This window comes from Eurypyga helias, unplaced genomic scaffold, assembly GCF_000690775.1.
Source record: "Eurypyga helias isolate BGI_N326 unplaced genomic scaffold, ASM69077v1 scaffold14786, whole genome shotgun sequence".
NCBI lineage: Eukaryota > Metazoa > Chordata > Aves > Eurypygiformes > Eurypygidae > Eurypyga > Eurypyga helias.
The window spans coordinates 42,746-61,645 of NW_010256248.1; the positions used below are offsets into that span (position 1 = coordinate 42,746).

At 44.2% G+C, this 18,900-nt stretch overlaps 1 protein-coding gene across 1 annotated transcript in view; it reads right to left on the reverse strand.

Moving 5' to 3' along the window:
• UMODL1 (uromodulin-like 1) overlaps positions 1-18,900 on the reverse strand; it is a 38,521-nt gene that overhangs the window by 11,356 nt on the left and 8,265 nt on the right. Inside the window, exons 8-13 of the mRNA XM_010153619.1 lie at positions 17,915-18,027; positions 15,836-16,055; positions 12,147-12,284; positions 10,872-11,606; positions 7,646-7,758; positions 840-1,053 (exon numbers count right to left, since the gene is read on the reverse strand). Coding sequence (XP_010151921.1) covers positions 840-1,053; positions 7,646-7,758; positions 10,872-11,606; positions 12,147-12,284; positions 15,836-16,055; positions 17,915-18,027 — 1,533 coding nt within the window. The remainder of the gene's footprint in view (positions 1-839; positions 1,054-7,645; positions 7,759-10,871; positions 11,607-12,146; positions 12,285-15,835; positions 16,056-17,914; positions 18,028-18,900) is intronic.

An 18,900-nucleotide genomic window follows, 5' to 3' on the forward strand; every position in this document is an offset into this window, starting at 1 on the left:
GGAGGGTTCTGTGACTGGTCCAAGTTGCAGCCTAGATGTTTTCTTAATTTTCACTTGGCCAATATTTTCACTTTTGAAAGGAAAAACATGCTTTACTTCCCTTTCTCTTCCCAAGGTATATTTTATAACAATATTCTGTGGACAGAAGTATCATGTTAAGGATATAGAATTGGTAGGGTTTTTTCAGAGATGACACATCGACTTGTGAAACAGAATTCATCAGTGGTTAGTCAGGAGACTACTGTTTCTGGTTACCAACTTAAATTACGTATAAAGGAAAAGAAGTTGTACAATCAGTCATTGTGCTGGTCTTGGTGAAGTGTGGACTTTCATCTGAACTCCTGACCCACAGGCATGTGAGGAAAACACAAGCTCCCAGAACAGAAGAATTCTCGTGTTCGTGTATTTGTTTCTTGGGGTTTCTACCTCATGCAAAATTATCAGAGCAAAGCAGAGGGAAATGTGTTTCAAAATTATTCTAAAGAGAGGCAGTTAAGCCTGTGTAGACACCTGTTTCCACTGGTAGTTTATAAAGCCCTCAGTTTGTGACCACTGTTTCTATCGCCTCCATATCTTCTTCTCTTCAAATTAATGCTAGCTACGCAGAAAAAGACCAGTTGGTTTTGCCCTTTTGGATCAGGAGTACCTCACTTATTTCATCTTTTGGTGTTCTCTGAAACAAAAGTTTATTGGATGGATAAGAAGGAGCAATATAAGAAGAGAATGGCTTTTCACCCGTCAGTTTTACAGATACCTTTATCTTAAAAATTACAGATTAATAACAGGCTTTATCATCTTTCTAGTTCTGAAGAACTACTGGGATACAAGCCGCTCCTTACCGTTTATGGAGAGACTGCTCTTGTCAACTGTGAAGTAGGTGCTGTGTTCAAAGGCATCACGGAAAGTGGTGATGATGTAGTAGATGTCCACATCTTCTGCAATCAGTAAATTGAAACTTACCACTGTGCTCCCATTACTAACACCCATTATCAACACTTTAATCAGACCAGCATCCATCTGCTGAAGAACCTCAAGGGGCAGAGATTTATGTACCTGGAATAAAAACAAAATGCATGCGGAGATGGATGGACAGAAGCAATTACATTTTAGGCTTTGTACACTGTCCAGAAGAGAGCATTATGGATTACAATTGGGGTTTATATTCTGAAGGGAAGCAGCAGAAAATTGATCTTTTGCTTTGGAATGTTTCCACTCTACAGCAGCTGAAGGATATGGTATGTATCTAACCATGAATATTAAATAAGCTAAATGATGAAGATACCTCCTCTGCCATTTGGCAGAGGTCTTTGCCTCTGGTAAAAGCAGGGCAGGGAGGAGATCACAGGGAAGCTCCCATGTTCTGCCTCTCAAATGCCCGCAGGGAGAGGGGGCAACCCAATATGTGGAGGAGCTGCCGATGGAAGTTGAGATGCCTCCTGATACTCCACACTGCCTGTATGACTCAGAGGGATCCCTCAGCTCAGGACTGTAGCTTCATTACAGCTGAGAGCAGACCACCCCCAAGCCTTCCTTCACAGGTGATTTCTTACCAGAACCAAGCAAATAATGCCTCTTTATAAACACACAGAGCAGGGTAAAGAACACAGAAAGGTGTGTTGTTTCATCAGCACTGCTACACAGGTCAAGCTTCCATCAAGCTAGTCTTCAATTTGATCTCAGAAATATTTCATTAGAGTCTTCCCTGAGGAGTATCCTATTTCTGCAAATTCTGACTGTCATCAGGGCACACAACCCTGACTCACCATCCTCCTCGGGAGTCCAAGAGCTATGCTAGGATATGGCTCTGCACTATTTTGGATACGAATGGTCACCCTCAAAGTATTGCAGCACCGAATCGCAGCTAAACTTAAGTCAGTCTAGAGAAATCAATAAAATAAGCGTTCACAGTAACCTTGGACTGCACTAGTGGTCTAAGAAAGAAAATGCCACCATTTTCAAAGGACACGGAGCCTTAGTCATGATAGCCCCACAGCCATCTCCTTTACCACACTGCAGAGCAGGATGGTCTGCTTTCTGTGGGATGGGAAAATCCAGCCCTGTGTGCAGCTTTGCATCAGCTGGGCTGCTCAGCTTTTCTACTGTTCAGCTCAGATGGAGGCACCAACCCCTCCCAAAGAGATAAAACAGACTAGAGCTGTATGTTTGACCTCTTTCTTTTCCACCCTCCAAGGCTGGGTACCTCTGGAGGGCAGCCACCTGTGGGAACATCACCTCCTCCCACAGAAGAGCAGTCCATGGAGTAGGCCACCTGGACATCACAGGAGCCCTGGGGGGATGTTCAACAGCATTTGCATTTCCAGCACCTTTTCCCTTCACCTCCAGCATTAGACACAGGTCAGGTGGCATCATCTCATGGAACCAACCCCTGACAAAACACAGGGCTAATATTAATTCTGCTTTAAAGGACATGCTGGGAAAACATTATACACAGAAATACAGCCTATGTCTGAGAAACTCACAACAAAGAGAAACTGGGAGACATCCTTTCAGTCCTCTTCCTCTAGTTGCCCAGACAAGGCGACTGATAAGACTGCACTGGACTACCTGCATGTCCCAAGGGAAAGCGGGACACACACACGCAAAGGTTTGCATGCCAGCTCTTGCCCCAGCATCTAACCTCAATGCAAGCAGAGCACATACCAGAAAACCAGATGCCCAGGTAAGCCCAGGCTGTGTGATAGCATCCATAAATGTTCTGAATTTTTCCATTAGAACTGTATGTTTTCTTCTCTCCTTTTCTCCAGGAGATGCTCACAGATTCTCTATTTCTTAATGTCTCTCACACATCCCTGGGAAGGCTTTTTGCATTCTTCCACACTTACAAACAGAAAGTTCAGTGACAGAAAGCATGGGACATACAACTTTCAAGCCTGCATCAGGCAGGTAGTACAGGCTGTTCTAAGCTATTGGTATTAAAATTGCTCTTGGAAACTGCCAGCAGCGGTGCAGCAGGAGACTGTCAACAGTAAGAGAGCAGCTCCCAGAAGCATGTGAAGGACAAAACCTATGCTTACCCTGTCAACCCTCCTGAGCCTGGGATATGTACAGCTTCTATATACAAAGCAGCCACTAGCTTGAATGCAGGACATAGAGAGATGGGAACACCCACAGAAACACCTAAATTTGTGCAATTCCTCAGCACACTTGCTCTTTGCCTTCATCCTCCAGTGGCTGTCAGGCTCACAGGAGATGCCAGCAGAGAGGAAGGCACAGAGCAGCAGAGGAACCGCACCGTAAGGGCCAGACGAGCAACACTTGGCCCAGGTGAGAGCTGATATGTGCCTGTGCAGGAAAGGCGCCCCTCTTTCCCAGTATATTGCTTTGCTTTCAGCCCTCTATTTAGGGTATATCCCTCACTTCCTTCCCTAGCTCAAATTTCCACAGAATTAAGGGGGCAGGGGAGGCTAAGTGGAGGTCACCTCCAACCCCTTCTTCCTCTGCATGTCTTCTTAAGGAAGTATCTGGAGCAGCAGAGCTGGATTTCAGCCACGAGTTTAAAGCAAAGCATTACACCACTGACATAAGCTCTGGGGTGCAGGCAGTGACTCCTATCAGGGAGATAAGGGTCAGCAGTGGGACCCAACGGGAGAAGCAGCCTTGTTTCTCTTGCACCCAAGTGCAGAGCTTGTGCAGTTTGTGCTGGATTCTCTGAGGTGATCACAGCTTTTGCACACCTATGTGCCAAGCCTGACCTACCTGCCTGCTGTGTGTTACCCAGCCCTAACTTAATTGCCTGCTATGTGTTACCCAGCCCTCCACACGATCCCAGATTTTGCAGGCATGCTGCAGCCCTCTTCTGAGTCCTCAGAGCTGATGTGTGTGCATGTGCTTGGTGGCAAGGTAACACTGCATGTTGCAATACACCCTGTGGGCACCTGGAAAGGGCTCCCACACGCTTGGGAGTCCCACACAGCAAACCCGGTGGTGCCCCATGGGGCAAACAGGCAGAGCCATGAGGATGGAAAGAGCTAAATTCCCATATGAAAGCCTGGGCAGACCATAGGCTGTCCTTGTCAGCCCCAAAATCTCTCGTTTCACCAAGCTGGGGGGCTCTTGTGTCTCTCTCTTCTCCTCTCTCTTTCTGCTGTTTCACAAGCACGTACTGAGAAGTTGGAGGTCAGCCCTAAGTTTTCGTCTTTCATAGCTTTTGTCTGAACTTCTGAATGTTAAATAGACACATCCATGACATCCTCTTAGCCCATCCCCAATTTCACCTTATTCCCTTCTCATCTATCCTAAAGATTTTATTTTACTAGTGTTTCTTTTTACCTAAAGCTTGGGATTTTTATATTTTGTCTGTTTTTGTGTTGGATGGTTGGTTGGTTGGTTTCTGGCCTTATTCATACTTTTCCTCACATAACAGGACTCGGAGGTTGCAAAGTCTCAGGGGACATTCGCTGTATTTGTATTTTAGCCACTAGGTGACACTACAAGACCCTTTATCCAGAAAGCTATACGATTTCACAACAGGTACCACACCCTAGGTTATCAAAATATTGGTTGATGAGATGGGGCTAGAAAAAAAAAGGAAACTTATTCCTTTGTAGATTGAAATATTCAATACATAATGCCCTTGAGTATGAGGTTTTCTTACTATACAAAGAAATTATCTTGGGATCCAGCATTTTATCTACAGTTCCTGTAGCACACGAAGGAAACGTGAGCAATGCCAGACCAGGAGAAATCAGTATGCCAGAGGAGCCACAACAAAGGGAGAGAACATGAGCAAAATGAACATCAGCACTGAGGGAAGGGAACGTCCCTTGCTCGGGCAAGAAAAACAGGAGGTGAATAAAATCCAAGCTCAGGACCAGATGAAAGCCACACTATAACCAGTTTAACAGGATGTAAAAGCCCAATAGGATTTTTGAGCAGAAGGAGAATGGTAGACCCAGGTAGCCAGGTTCACCCCATGCGTGGCTGTGGCATGTTTGTTGGGTTTTCTGGGACCACCCATCCATATGTCCCAGGCAAAATGTCAGCAGCTCGTTGGAGCTGTTGTGGGTAACTGCACAGAAGCCTGCATGGTCAGCAGAGCAAGGAACCCACTGGCAGCCTGGAAACTGGAAATAAGTAAGTAAAAGGTGCATTAATTCAAACAGAAGCCTGAAACAGCATTGAAGCCTGGTTTTTCACTCAAAGAGAAAAAAAAAAACCACCTCCTCACATCCATGTTTTGGCAGCACTTTCAGAGAGAAGGTACTAGAGCACACATCTGCCCAGCCACCATCACCAGCAGCTTTAAGGATGTCCCAAATGGCACATAAAGTCAAATTAACAAAAGGGGTGAAATTACGCTGGACTAATGAAACTGTCTTAATCTCTGTATCAACACTCCTTCCACATTCAGATAGCTTTAACTGCAATCCTTTTAAGCGCATTAAGCTACGTTGAACCAGGGCTACGTCACTTCCAAATGAGGGGGTCACCTTGGTAAGGCAATATCATTTATTAATGTCACACTTTGTCAGTCAGTTAAGACACCCAAATTCAAAACAACCTTTCCACTGAGGAATTTAATGCATTTTCAATTCAAATCCATTTATTAGTGTCACACATTGTCAGTCAGTTAAGTTTAAGACACCCAAATTCAAAACAACCTTTCCACTGAGGAATTTAATGCATTTTCAATTCAAATCTTTTGTTTTCCCGATTCATTTTCTTGAGGGCAAGACCTAGCTATTGTGATATTCTTCTTGCCTGTTGCAAAAGACAGTCTGAGAAAAACCCAAGAAGACAAAAATATTCTCTCGCCCTTTGCTACGCTGGGTTTCAGTTGCATTGCAAGGAGGACAAAACTAGCCTGGACAATGACTGTGCAAGTTGTCACACCAAGGTTTTACCTCATTCTCATCTACACATTATTTTTCAGGAAGGCATTTCCATTTGCTGCGCTGCCAATTTAACCACATGGCACTTGAATGCTGGGGCAGCTCTATGCCAAAGGGCATTATACACATTAGGATTTATAAATCGTCTGAATTGTAGATGGTGACTCCCAAGAGGTTTTTAAAAAAAAAAAAAATCTCTGGCAAAGTTTATTTAACTGGAACCTGATGCTGCTTTTAAAGCCCACGAAACTTTCCTCACTTTAAAGGATCAATTTCTGGCCCTTATAACCTCAATAGGATATATGCAGATATTCCTGTTTTCCTACGCTTCTCTGGCATCCAGAAAGATGACGTTTGTAATAAAACACTCGCAACACATTTTGCCATATCCAGTAGCTATGCAACTCCAAATTATATACAGTGGCTCAAAGGTAGATGGAATCTCGCCAGCTGATCCACAAAACCGGTGTGCTGGAGAAAGGAGCTAGTTCCTTATAATCACATGTGATCATTTTCTGCCTGAAACTTTGAGACTGGGTAAAAGTGACACAAAACTTACTTTAGTTCCTTTATGTTATCATTTTACAAATTCTCCAAATACACGTGTATCTGTGATTTTCTGCATTAAGGTATCTGACTGAATGAAGAAAAATATATTCATTTTAGTGCATTTTAATACTATGCTATTCCAAAACAGCCTCAGGCAGAGGATGATGATGAATGAGAGTGAGGTCAGTGGAGAATTGCTCCCTTTTCACTCTGCTAACCACGTCACTCTTGTTTTGTGGCTGTTTTTCTGATGTGACAGCTTAGAGCCAAAACAACCCTGAGAAAGCTGTGCTCTGCTAACACATCCAGCAAGGTGCAAAGCGGTAACAACCAGGGGGAAACTTACTTGCTGTCCAAGAAAACATCATGCACAGCCAAATCACGCTTTTCCCTCCTTGCAGTTGGCTCTAACCCCACGCTGGCCCTGACCTCTGCCCAAACACACACTGCTGTGAGCGCACCCGCTGCGGACAGCTGTATTTCAGTGGCAGGCTGTAACTCAGTAGGATTTGAAAACCTATACAATTGTCAGCGACGGATTTAGCATCCCAGTTATCAAGGCCTTTAAAAAACACAGACAGTAAAGGGGAGATAGGAAGGCAATGAAGCAGCTCAGCATAACAAGCAGTTTTCCAAGCACAGGTGTGTTTGAGTAAACAGCAGCAGGAACAACCTTCTGATAAATTCACTAAGAAATTAGGAAAGTCCTACTGTCGAAGGCAGTGCCTGAGAATTACAAGAGCATTATAGGCACAGCTGATAGTGCAGTGTGCTTTGATATCCTGCGCTCTAATTAGAAGTGAGGGCAGAGGTGACTTATCAAGAAACCACTCCCTTTCCAGATACGGGGCTACAAAACCAAGGAAGATTATAAGAAATGTCAGCCTTAAGGTATTATGATAAAGGGTAATAACAATCATACAGCTCATTAACACACCGCTGGGCAGGGCAGGGTTATCAGAGCACTTTGAAAATATCCATTACCTTTTGACCACACCCCTGGAGAAAATCAATAAGCCATTATCAGCTGGTATAAGAAGCAGGAGAAATGGAGGCACCAGAGAATCACCAAATCTCACACCAAAACACAGCTGCATGCTCAGCTCATCCTGCGGTCTCAGACAGTCAAAGAACTCAGACCTCACCAGTGTGTCAAGGGACCATATACAGCCTTCACGGGAGAAAGATCGTACACGTGGTTTCACTGAGACCGGTAACAGGTCACATCCTTCTTAACCACTTACTTCATCAACAAAGAGCTGTGCAAAGGTGTGGTATTCCTCACTGCTCGTATTGCTAAAGCCCAGAGAGTATTTCACATTTGTTATCCGCACTGTGCCACTAAGTTTCCGGATAGCTGCAAAGTAAGAAAAAGACAATTAAATTACATGTTCTATGGACTGTAGCCCACGGACAAGTGTGTGACAGTCACTGGTGTGCCTGGCCACACAGGGTATGCACCAGTTGGTAACAGCAGAATGTCAGCCCTCTGAAATGTAGCCAAAACCCCAAATGCCTACACATAGGTATCCAGCACCTTAGTCTGCCCTACCTAACTCTCAAGAGGGACAGTGACCTCCTGCAGGTATTTTACCTGCCTTGGATGCTCAGGGGCATCTGAAATGTCGCTCTATGACTGTGCTCAGGCATCTGAATTGCTCTCCTAGACTCAGCTAGCAGTCCCAGCTCCCTCTACACCCAACGGTGTGGCACCAGCCCCTCCAGAAGACAAATCATTGCATCACCAGTGGTCGTCCCTCCAACCTCAGAAGGTGGCTAGACAGCTGCCTGAGATTAGACATCTACGTTTTAGACAGCTGTTGTAAGATAAGATGAACTCCAACACAGTGTACACTTCCTCCCTGAAGTTGTATCTGCTGAATCACATTAAGACAGTCTCAAATGTTTTAGGTTATCTCTCCGTATCACTGGTTTTGGCATTGTTACTACAGACACTAGACGTGATCACAAGCAGGAGAAAAAGGGTTTCTCAAGACATGATTCACACCTCTAGCACCCTTGCAGCGCCCCAGCCAGACAAGATGACTGCCATCACTCAACACCACCACCACTGCCAGCCAATTGTCCTCACACTGCCTTCCAACTGCTAACAAATCATTGCTCCCTGCATACCATGATCTAACGTTTCAATGTTTTATATAAATATAGGATAGTCTTCACCAAAAACTTCAAGAACTCTATGATCTGGCTAAGGATTTAGTCTAAAATTGTTTCTGAATCAAGTTACCAGTCTTTACCTTCTGGAGTACCAGCTTGCTTTCCTCCCCGCAAACATCTGTCCTGATTTCAGCATTATATAAGGCAACAGGTTCCAGCTCTGAGACTGTCAGGCTCCTGTACAGAATTTTAGTCTCCCAGATTAGCTGCTTTTTCTGAGCAGCAACAACTGAAAAGCAGGGCTCTGCATAAACTTGGTGGACCATGTTCCATCAAAGTTGGTTCTAGACACACTGGGGACAATAATCCTTTGAACTGGGACAGGTACTAAAGGAAAATAAATAATCATCAAGTAAAACTTTTCAGGGGAAAGGAGAAAGCAGTGCCTGCTTAAAGCAAGCCACCAAAGCAGGCCTCCTTTATACCAGCATACTTCTGATCCCAAAGGAACCCTCACCACCACCAGTCAAAGGATCTGGGCTTGCTTTTTGCTATGGCTTGTCCTGTCATGTGAACATAGGTATTTAGGAGAAAACCCACATTCAGTTATCTGATGGTGAGAGGGGAAAAGGTTCTGAAGAAGTTTTGAAGAAAAAAAGAAATCAGTGTTTAAAAGACTATGAATTCAGAGTTGGCTGAGGTTGACCCTCCAGGTCAGAGATGTTGCCACAAGGAGGAGCTATATATTAAACTTCACCAAACATGGATTTTTGCCCTCTTAATTTCCTGCCCCAGGCTAGAGAGATACCACTATGGTGGCTCTTACTCTTGTTCCCCAGGCATGATTCCTGAACAAGATTCTTTCCCAGCAAAAGCACTTGGCCGAATATTTGATTCATCAGGAAAAGAAAACAAGTTTTTATAAACTGAACTTGTTAATGTAAAATTCTTCAATCTGCTTTCCAGCTGGAAGAAAATGACCTTTGGTTTTTTTGTCAGCTGACATTATTTTTTTTTTTTTAAATGAACATTTTTTGTTTTCATTAAAAAAAACAAAACACACACAAAAAAACCACCACCCCCAAGAAAAACCCACACACATCTTTTAACTCTTCCCTGCATTGAAAGGAGGAAGGGGAACACAAAGCAAACCAGTAAATAGAGCTTTTCAATTCAGGTCAACATGTTGTGTGGTCCAAAATTATTTATTTCATCCATTTGGCCACCAAGGTCCCAAATCAGTTATTTGCGTGGCTCTGCTCCCAGGTCTCACCCATGCCAGGCAGAGCAAAGGATATAACACAGAGAGAAGACAAAAGCTGAAGAGGGGCATATGCATGGCCACCCAGAGCTTAGCACAACTGGAAAAGTGGACACTGGTGGTACAAGAGAGGCTGGAGAAGCAGCAGAGCTGGCTTTACACTGCTGAAAAAGAATTTTTCCAGGGAGAAAGGAATGAGGGAGAAACAGAAGTGGGGCTGGATGAGTAGAGACCCCCATGAACAGGATATTGTATGAGAGGGGAAGAGGAAAGAGCAGAGGGGAGTGTGGTTTAGGGCCAGAGAGATGTGCAAGGCATGAGAGACAGAATAAAGACAAGCAGAAACAAAACTGAAATAGGTATCACTTACTAACACACTAAAGAAAAAATACATTCAGTGATGGACAGAGACAGCAGCATTCCTATCCCAAAAACCCTGTAATTCAAAGACAGATCTGACTCTAACACTGATATATGATTCAGCTCCAATCAACAGAAAATTCCTCTAATTATCTGCAATACATCTGCCCAAACCCAAACAGATTAAGCCCTCTACCACCCTAGTTACTCTCAACTATAGCTCTTAAAAACGTGGCTTAGAGGTTTCCATGCAGCTCCTGCCCCACCAAGGATTTGCAGGGTTCTGCCTAATCCACCCTCCACTGTGAGGAATAGGAATGCAGGTTGGTTGCCTACCCAGGCCGCTGAGGTCGATGTACAGGGGGTCGCTGTTGCAGTACCTCCATGCCAGAGCATGCAGAAAAACCAAGATGTGTGGCAAAAGGCCAAGCCACGTGATTTTTTTTATAAGCTTCAGTGCACTGTATGATTTGCTTCATCTGCTTTGAGATGAAGAAATGTAACATCAATAAAATTAACTGCCAAATTACCAGAAAGAGGTATTATTTTGACATGCTGATTTAGAAAAAAGTGTCAATTCCTGCAAGAAAATAATTCTGACATAGAAAAACCAGTTTCAGAAGCCTTCATCCCAGACCACTGATTCCAGCTGTGCATCTTTCCAAATGAGGCTTTGCTTCTCATGCAGCCGAATTTCCATGCGCGTAGGCCCCCACCAAACTCATACTCACTGCCATTCATAGCTGGGCCTGGTTTCGGAGTGGGAGCTGGAGAGGCATCTGGCAAAGCTGGCAATCCCAAGGTTTCAGAGTATTTCTCAGACCAAGAGCTGTTCTCTGTTCCCATCTCTACAGGTGCTTGGAAAGTGGAATTGAGGGCGGGAACATCAGCATCCTCTGTGGCCGGCAAAGCCGTACCCAGGCCACCCTGAGAGTCAGCTTGAGGCGCACCAAGAGCTGTGTGACTTCTGGTGGTAGCAGAGGCTGTTTGATTTGGAAACACCAGCAATGGCAAACTGAGTTGCTCTTGCCCAGCTGTGCCCGTGGGCGCGATTGTGAGAGGAGCCGCTCGCTGCGATGTGCCCAGGGAATCCTCTGCCACAGAGCTTTGCTGCGATGGACTTACGGCCACTCGCCGCTCTGTGCTCACGGCCAGTTCCTTGCTGGCTGCGACCCCTGTGGCTGTGGAGCTGTTGTCCCCAGCGTAGCCCATCTGTGGTGCCAGGCCTTTTTTCCAAGGCGGCGGAGGGGCGCTGGTGGGAGAATGAACGGTGGGTGCTTGCTTGTCACCCACGGGCAGTGCAGCAGGGAGGTGTACTGTGGTGCTTATCTTGTAGCCTACAGCAGCCACCATCTCGGTGGTGGCAGGGGAAGCAGGAGCTGCAGGGCTTCCTTCTTCAGAAGTAAACTCTGTGCTGTTTGCTACCTCAGGAGCCATCGTTTCAGTGAGAGGGTTCACAATCTCACCTGCAACACAGCAAATGCACATGGAATTGGATGAGGAGGCATCAGGGTTTGACCTGAAAAAGGGGCTGAGACCACTCAGCCACACATAACAGCATTGCAGAAACAGGTTTTGGATGTTTCATTAACACACTGTAGCATTTGTGATTTTTATGGTGTTGAACCTGGTTTGTGCCTATTCAAAGAATCTGTTTTGACTCCTGGGTCTCCTCTTCTTGTTGGGAGGGCATGGATCATTGCAGTGGAAGGAAATTGGCCACAGACATAATAAAGAGGAAAAAGTATGTTTCATGTTTCTCAGCAGTCAGTCATTAAGCTAATCAAGAAGGATCTCAGAGTGATTTAATCTGAAAACACATGAAGGTCCACCTTTATGTTCAGAGACAGATCATATATACTCCTTCAGCCAGAGACTGCAAAGGTGCATCTATATACATGCTGTGTGCTATATAGACAGTTGCAATAAAAGCTGAGGTGGAAAACCACAACTTATGTCAACCTTTCATGGTGAACTGAGAAACTACATGCCAGTCTTTTGCTCACCCTCACAGTTTCTCCCAGGTCGGGATGGGTTGGTGTCCATGGTTGTCTTACATCTGCACAGGTATGAGCCCATCAAATTGATGCACTCTGCAAACACAGAGCAGTCATTCTCGACATGAGAAGCACATTCATCCCAGTCTGTAAGACCAAAACCAGAACATCGGTCAGATAACCTCCCTTCTGCCCGCATTAGGCTAGAAATAATCATAAAGTAGTCCTTTCTTCAGTTTCTGAATTCAGGAATGCAGTCTTCCTTTTTCATAGTTTACCTGACAGCCAATCTCTGAGTGATGCAGAATACTATATGTAGTGTTATTCTCTCCCATAAAAATCAACCTTTGTCCTCGTACTCCGAAAAATATTTTCTTCAGGTAAAGATTTTTTAGAAAAAAAAATTTTTAGTTTTTTAGAAGTAAACAATTATTTGAAGAGAAAAAGATGCTGTAGGTTTCTACTATAGCTATATCAAAAGCACACATTATACAGAGTTCTGTGTACAGTACCTCCAGATACATCAGGTAATAAATAGATCTGTTACCACTAGCTACCAGTATACAGAATATTAAATAGAGATTTAATCCAAATAATTTTCTGCTTCAAATAAAAGGTAAATCCAAGAAACCCCCACAAGAAATGCTCTTTAGTTCCTAACAGAGGAAGTGCTAACAGCAAGAACTCTTTTTAGAAAAGATTACTTCTCAAAGGTAATACTGTAAAACTGAGACCCTCTTTCTGATAGAGATCCAGGTTCATCAGTGCATGAATATGCTCTAAGGGTGCTCCTTATGTCTAATTTCAGCTGCTCTGAGTCAGAGATGCTTCTTTCATGGAGTTACAGACCTATTTTATCACCAAGTGTCTTCACTCTTGAGGGATTTAGATCTGGAGTCCTGTATTACCATTCGCACCTTGTTCCAGCAAACATACAAAGGCCAAGCTAATGCTTTGGACATGAATAATCTCAGTGAATCCCATGTGAGCCCCTCCTGTGTTCCTTCCTTCACTGCCTCAGGGCCATAAGTGAGGGAAAGCAGAAAACTAGACTGAAAACTGTGCCTTGGGACAAATAATACTGCTCAGAAGCCAGAAAATTGTTTAGAACAATGCATCATCGTAAGTGCTTCTTCTGCAAACATGCAGAGATGAATCACTGTGTTTATTTCTCTGAAACAAAGGAAAGTTCCATTCTTGAAACCAAAAGCACAGAGCAGGTGTGTGCATGCACATACATGCGTTCTTCATTCTGCCTGCAGACAGCCTTCCCCTTTTACTTCCTTCTAGCTAATATTTAAATTCTTTTTCCTTTCTTCCTCATTAGATAATTGTTGTATCCATGACTGTTTCCATTAGACAATTTCATGCGCCTATGGCCTGCATCTGCCTATTATGTGACAGCCTAAGCCACTTAGAGGGAATACAGAAGTATGCAGGATTAACTAAAGCACCAGCAATGAAAGTGCTCTCATTAATGCCTTACTATGCTATGAGGTAATTGTGACTCCTGACAGCTTCAAACATCATCCGAGAGATGCTACTGTGCTCACTGCCAAGTAACTTACATTTACTGGCTCCATTGTCTCTGAGGGTTTCCTTTCTCATCACTTAGCATGGCTTTTTAAGCAAATTCCTTCACCTCTGATGGCCACATTCAATTATGCATCAGCCCAAAACATTTACAGTCTCTTCTCAGTGCTCACTGGCACTAGCACATCACACATGCTCACACACACACACGCTGCGTTTTCCTCTATAACCAACACATCTCGGCCAAGGCGTGCTCTGTGCTCTCTTTCTGCTCCCTTAGGATCTCCCTGAACTTTCACGTTTGGCAAGTGCCTTCCCCACACACACCCCTCAACCAACAGTCCTACTCCGAGAAGTATTAAAAAACACCTTTGTGTTCACTCTGATTACCCATTACACCTGTAAGAGGTATATGCAGTGGGTAAAATTCTGGGAAATTCTTTGCCCAATGATGTTGCAAATGCTGAAGATTTGCATGACTTCACGGGGATCCCATGGAGGAGAAACCCAATGAAATCACTTTGGATTCAGGGAGCCCCGAAGCTGAAGATAGTTGGTGTTCAAGAGAACTTTAGTGAGAGGCACCATCTGCACTTGGCCATATTCTTACACCTCTCTGGAAACTGGCTTCTGGCTGCTGCTGAGGACATGATATTGTGCTAGATGGGTCTAGGACCTCACTCAGCACACATCCCTTTCTCTTTTCTTGCCATGACTGATGCAATAGACACCCATTTTAGTGTCTCTATTAATCATGGCAGTAAACTTAATAATATATGAGTCTACAAAGAGAGGTGCAATTGCTCCACTCCCTTCATTTGTGCTATCCCTTCTGACTTCTCCTTGCTGTTTCAAAGTTGAATTCCCTGCTCTGCTGCTGCCACTAAGCCAAGCATGTAGCCCTTTGGTGGCCAGGCTCCAAGAAGGATCCAGGTGGCATTGCTCCTCTTGCGCCAGTGAAGCTAGCAGTCTCCCAGTGCTCTACTGGTGCAAGAGGAGCTGCGTGGGCTTGCTGCCAAAGGGCACCTCCCAGGCTCTTGGGGGTCAGGAAGCAATACAGCCCATTATACAAATCTTTCCTTCGTGTGCTGTGCTCCTTTGCCTTATTTTCCACATTGAAACCCATGTCAAACAAACTGCTTGTTTGAGCAGAGCTAAGACCCCTTTTCTCTAGTCCTAAGGAGGAGTTGGCCTTGCTCCTGGCTGAGTGGTGCTACTGGAAACCATCTGGCTTTCTGCTATTAAAGTAACAGTCCAGAGCGATTGCCGCCTCCCTCCCCACTCAGTCCCAGGATCAATAACGTTTGTGAGGTATTTGGGCACACATCAGCATCTTACAATTACGTATCTGCTACCACTGTGATATCTGTAGGCTGCAGGTGCAATTTGTCTCTTCTGCTGTTTCCCTGTCCTGTTCTCTCCATATGCTCTGCAACTCCGAAGGGAGTTTTCCCTGATCACAGTAAATGAGCTTTTAAGGGCTCAGTGCACTGGGGGAGAAGAATAAGCTATTCTGTTGGCTTTGGCAACTCTCTGAACCCCGGCTGGCTCTGCCAGATGGGAAACCTGAAGCCAGAATTTAGTCCTTTGAAGATAAAAATGGTGATTACTGAAGATCAAACAAAAGCCTAGTTTAACATAAATTCCATACGTCTTTCTTTAGTCCTATTCACTGAGAGGACATTTGGGAATTTCTCTGGCTGGAATTCTATGGCGAAGGTGTTAGATTCCTTTTCTTAAACCCTGGCCCAAATACAGCCCCACAGCCTTGAATCGCAGAGCTACTTAGAGGGCATATGCATGCTAAAGGCTACAAATATTCCACAGTAATCCTATCTGCATTCAGTCCCAGAAAGACATGGCAAACTTCCAACTGCTTACAAGGAGAAATCAAAGACTTCACTCCTCAAACACACTGGAGGGAAGCAGTGCCTGCAGGTACCTGGGAAGAGCCAATACTCCTTCTTCCAACCCTGCCTGGGCTTATGGATAAAAGCCCACAGAGGAGTTCTCATATTGTGGTTCTCCCTCCAACAAGCCACCGTAAACTCCGCATACTTTGTCTCTCTATTAAGTATTTTTCATGAAGAATGCTGGTGATACTATGTGTGATCAAAATACAAACACCATTTTATTGTTTGGAAATACTATTTTTTTTAAATTACCTTCTACTTCAGTGTTCTGCTGATCCACCAGAAGCACAGAGCTGTTGTACAGGTAAGAAAGCACCAGAGCAAACGTGGAGTCATCAACTGGGAACTCAGGGTCCTGCACAGTGATTCTGAGTCTCACAATGATGCTTCCAGCTTGCAGGGATTCGGTCTGCACTTTCAGCTTCCCAGATTTGTATAAAGCAGAAATGTTGGCTGGAAATGAATTTTCAAGCTGAGCAAAGGGAGAGAAGCATTGACAATTAGGAACCCGACAGGAATAGCTCCTTTCAAAACTGAACTACGGCGGTGCCATTTTAAAGATTTGTATATGTACAACATAGAAAAATGTTAGAAAAAGAGAAGTTTCAAAGTTAAATCTTACTTTCCAGAGATAACTGGGACACAGAGAAGTGTGAGTCTCCTTGGTGCACCCAGGTACCTTTGAAAATGGTACCCATCTGACCACCCATCTTACAAAACAAATTTCGTTGTGGCTGAAGGCAGCAGAACTCCTTCTGCCCTGGTTCGCAGGCATCATAGCTGAATTGGCCCAGTAAGTCTGCATGCACCAGACCCTTGATGTTAGCTCTGTATGTCACCTAAGCTTTTTGCCCCACGCCTCCCTTATATTTGCCTCTGCACTCCCAGACGCTGGAACCTGGTCATCTCCACTGCTGCTGGAGCAGACTCTAGCTTGACTTTGGCTGCTACCAGCCAGCAATCCCCCAGGCAGAGTGTGACACAGCATTGGCTAGGAGCCAGCCCCAACAGGCAATCTGGATGTGACCGCCAACTTCGGAAGACCCAGCATCATGGACGCAGGCTGTTTTGTGCCAATTGGTGTCAGAGAATGGTTCAGGAAGTTTCATTTAGCAGAATGGGCAGGGCTTTAGGTCCCAGGGATTACTGGAAATTCAGCAGTCCAAGTCCAGCCTGCAGTCGAGTCAAATGACAAAGAAATCTCAGGATGACATACAAGATGCATGGCGGTGGATAACTTCAAGAAAATGTGTTTGAGACAGCCCAGCTTCAAGGCAATATCACAATTATAGTTGAGTACCAACCCGGTAAGTAGAGCACCAATTGAACAAATGGTGTTACTCTGAACATTAAAGCTGCCATACTGCTGTCTAAGTTCAGATCAGGGTGGGGAGGCAAGAAAAAAAGAGGACAGAGGAAGCAACATGGATGGGCAATGCTTCTTTTCCTTCCCAATGATGCCAATTAGATCTGCATTAGTCTCAGAGGAGATTCACTGACAAAAATCCCTCTCCACAACAAAAGTGAACAATTTGCAACTATGGGAAATAAAACCATGTCAGGAGGTTCACCTTGAAGTTTCTCATGAGCAAATGCCTCTTCTCTGCTGTCTCTGAAAGCATAGCTCCACTTTTTCCCCCCCTCCGACTTATATTCACATATATTTATGAGTCCCCCTTTGTTTTGGGAAAGTCTTGTCTTGGAAGGAGATTCCAATTCCCCTGCATGGACCCTGTTCTCTACAGGAAAACTGTAAGAGACTGGTGTGTCTGAAACATGTCCCCCGTTTGGGAAGCTGAGAGCTGGTAACAGACTTCATGACTCGCGTTTTGTTCATGGATGATTACACCTGAGCATGGACACTGGCTACATGTGCACAGGCAATGAATGAGGCTGGAGAAGAAAGCCTGACCCGGTCACTTTTGCTTAAGAATAAAGAGCTTTGACAGCAGTCAGACATTTATTGAGAAGACAGTGCCGAAAAGAATGCCAGCAATGTCATTTCAATAATCCATTAAAATACCTCAAGTCAATCTAGCGTGAGTTTATTGCCAAACGAAAGATCCAAGGAAAGGAGTCCCTGTTGCATGCCTGCATTTTTAATTCCTTTACTCTTTTGTAGGCGAAAATTGTCACTGACTCCATTACTAATAAGGCCAAAGGCTTGATCTGTTTAGTCAGTTGGATTTTGTTTTAATTATAAAGAAAGGTCACAGGAAAGAATATGATGATTTTCACAGGATATTTCAGCCAAGCATAAAATCCTCTACTACATGAATAAATTCTAAATTTAAAAAAAAAAAAAATTACCCACGGATATTTTAGCATTACCTCTGTAAGCACCAGTCTTGAAAATTCTTCATATGCTGAGCTGCTGGCATTATGGAAATCTTCTGTGAAGTTGTAGTTGAGAATCCTCATAGTAACACCAAATATCTTGGCCTCTGTAGGACACAATATTTAAACACACACTGACAAAGCAGAAGAGGAAGGATTCAGTCAGAACTGATGCAGCCAGACCAAAATCTCAGATGATGGAGGGGGAAAGGTAAGAGAATGTTATGAGAGTTTGGTATCAAACCAAGAAAATAAAGGCCATATTCTGCTACAAGCCCCTCATACATTGAGGAGACGCACTTACATCAGGTTCATAAAGATATCTAGGTGTTTAATTTCCACTGCGTGAGAGGTGGGTACATGCTTATCCTTGTGGACCTGGCCCTACACAACTCCTGCATTTGAGTTACATCTAGAGTTGAATTGTCCGTGAGCTCATCTCTGCTCCACCAGTCACAATTATTATTTTTTTTCCTTATCTTGGTAGTGTGGATAGTAAGTATGTTCTTAGATTTTAAAAAACGGTGCACACCACTTCTCTGTCTGGTAAGCACTGAGAGACAACGTATCGAGCACGTGAGCTGAAGCCAAGAGCCAAGGAATCTATTAACCACTTTAACCTGTACCGAAAATCTGAGGCTGTTACTTTTTGGACTGATCTTTGGAAAACATTTCTTTTCCTCAAGCGTCCCAGCTTCAGACTCGGAAGTTCAGCCCCCTGTTTCCATAACCCCTAGACCTCCTACCTTCCCACGACAAAGGGAGTCATTTCCTTCCAACCCAAACTGGAGTCATCCTTCGTCTGATCAAAGGGAAGGCTCTTATGGATATCTCACTCTGGCCAGTATTAAATAGTTCACTGCCTGCTTTTTGAAGAAAATGTGAAGAGATTTATTTCTTTATTTGCATGAAGGTTTAGGAAGTATTTTATAAAGGAAAAGTAAAACTGTGTTTGATCAACACACTAGGGTTGCAGGGAG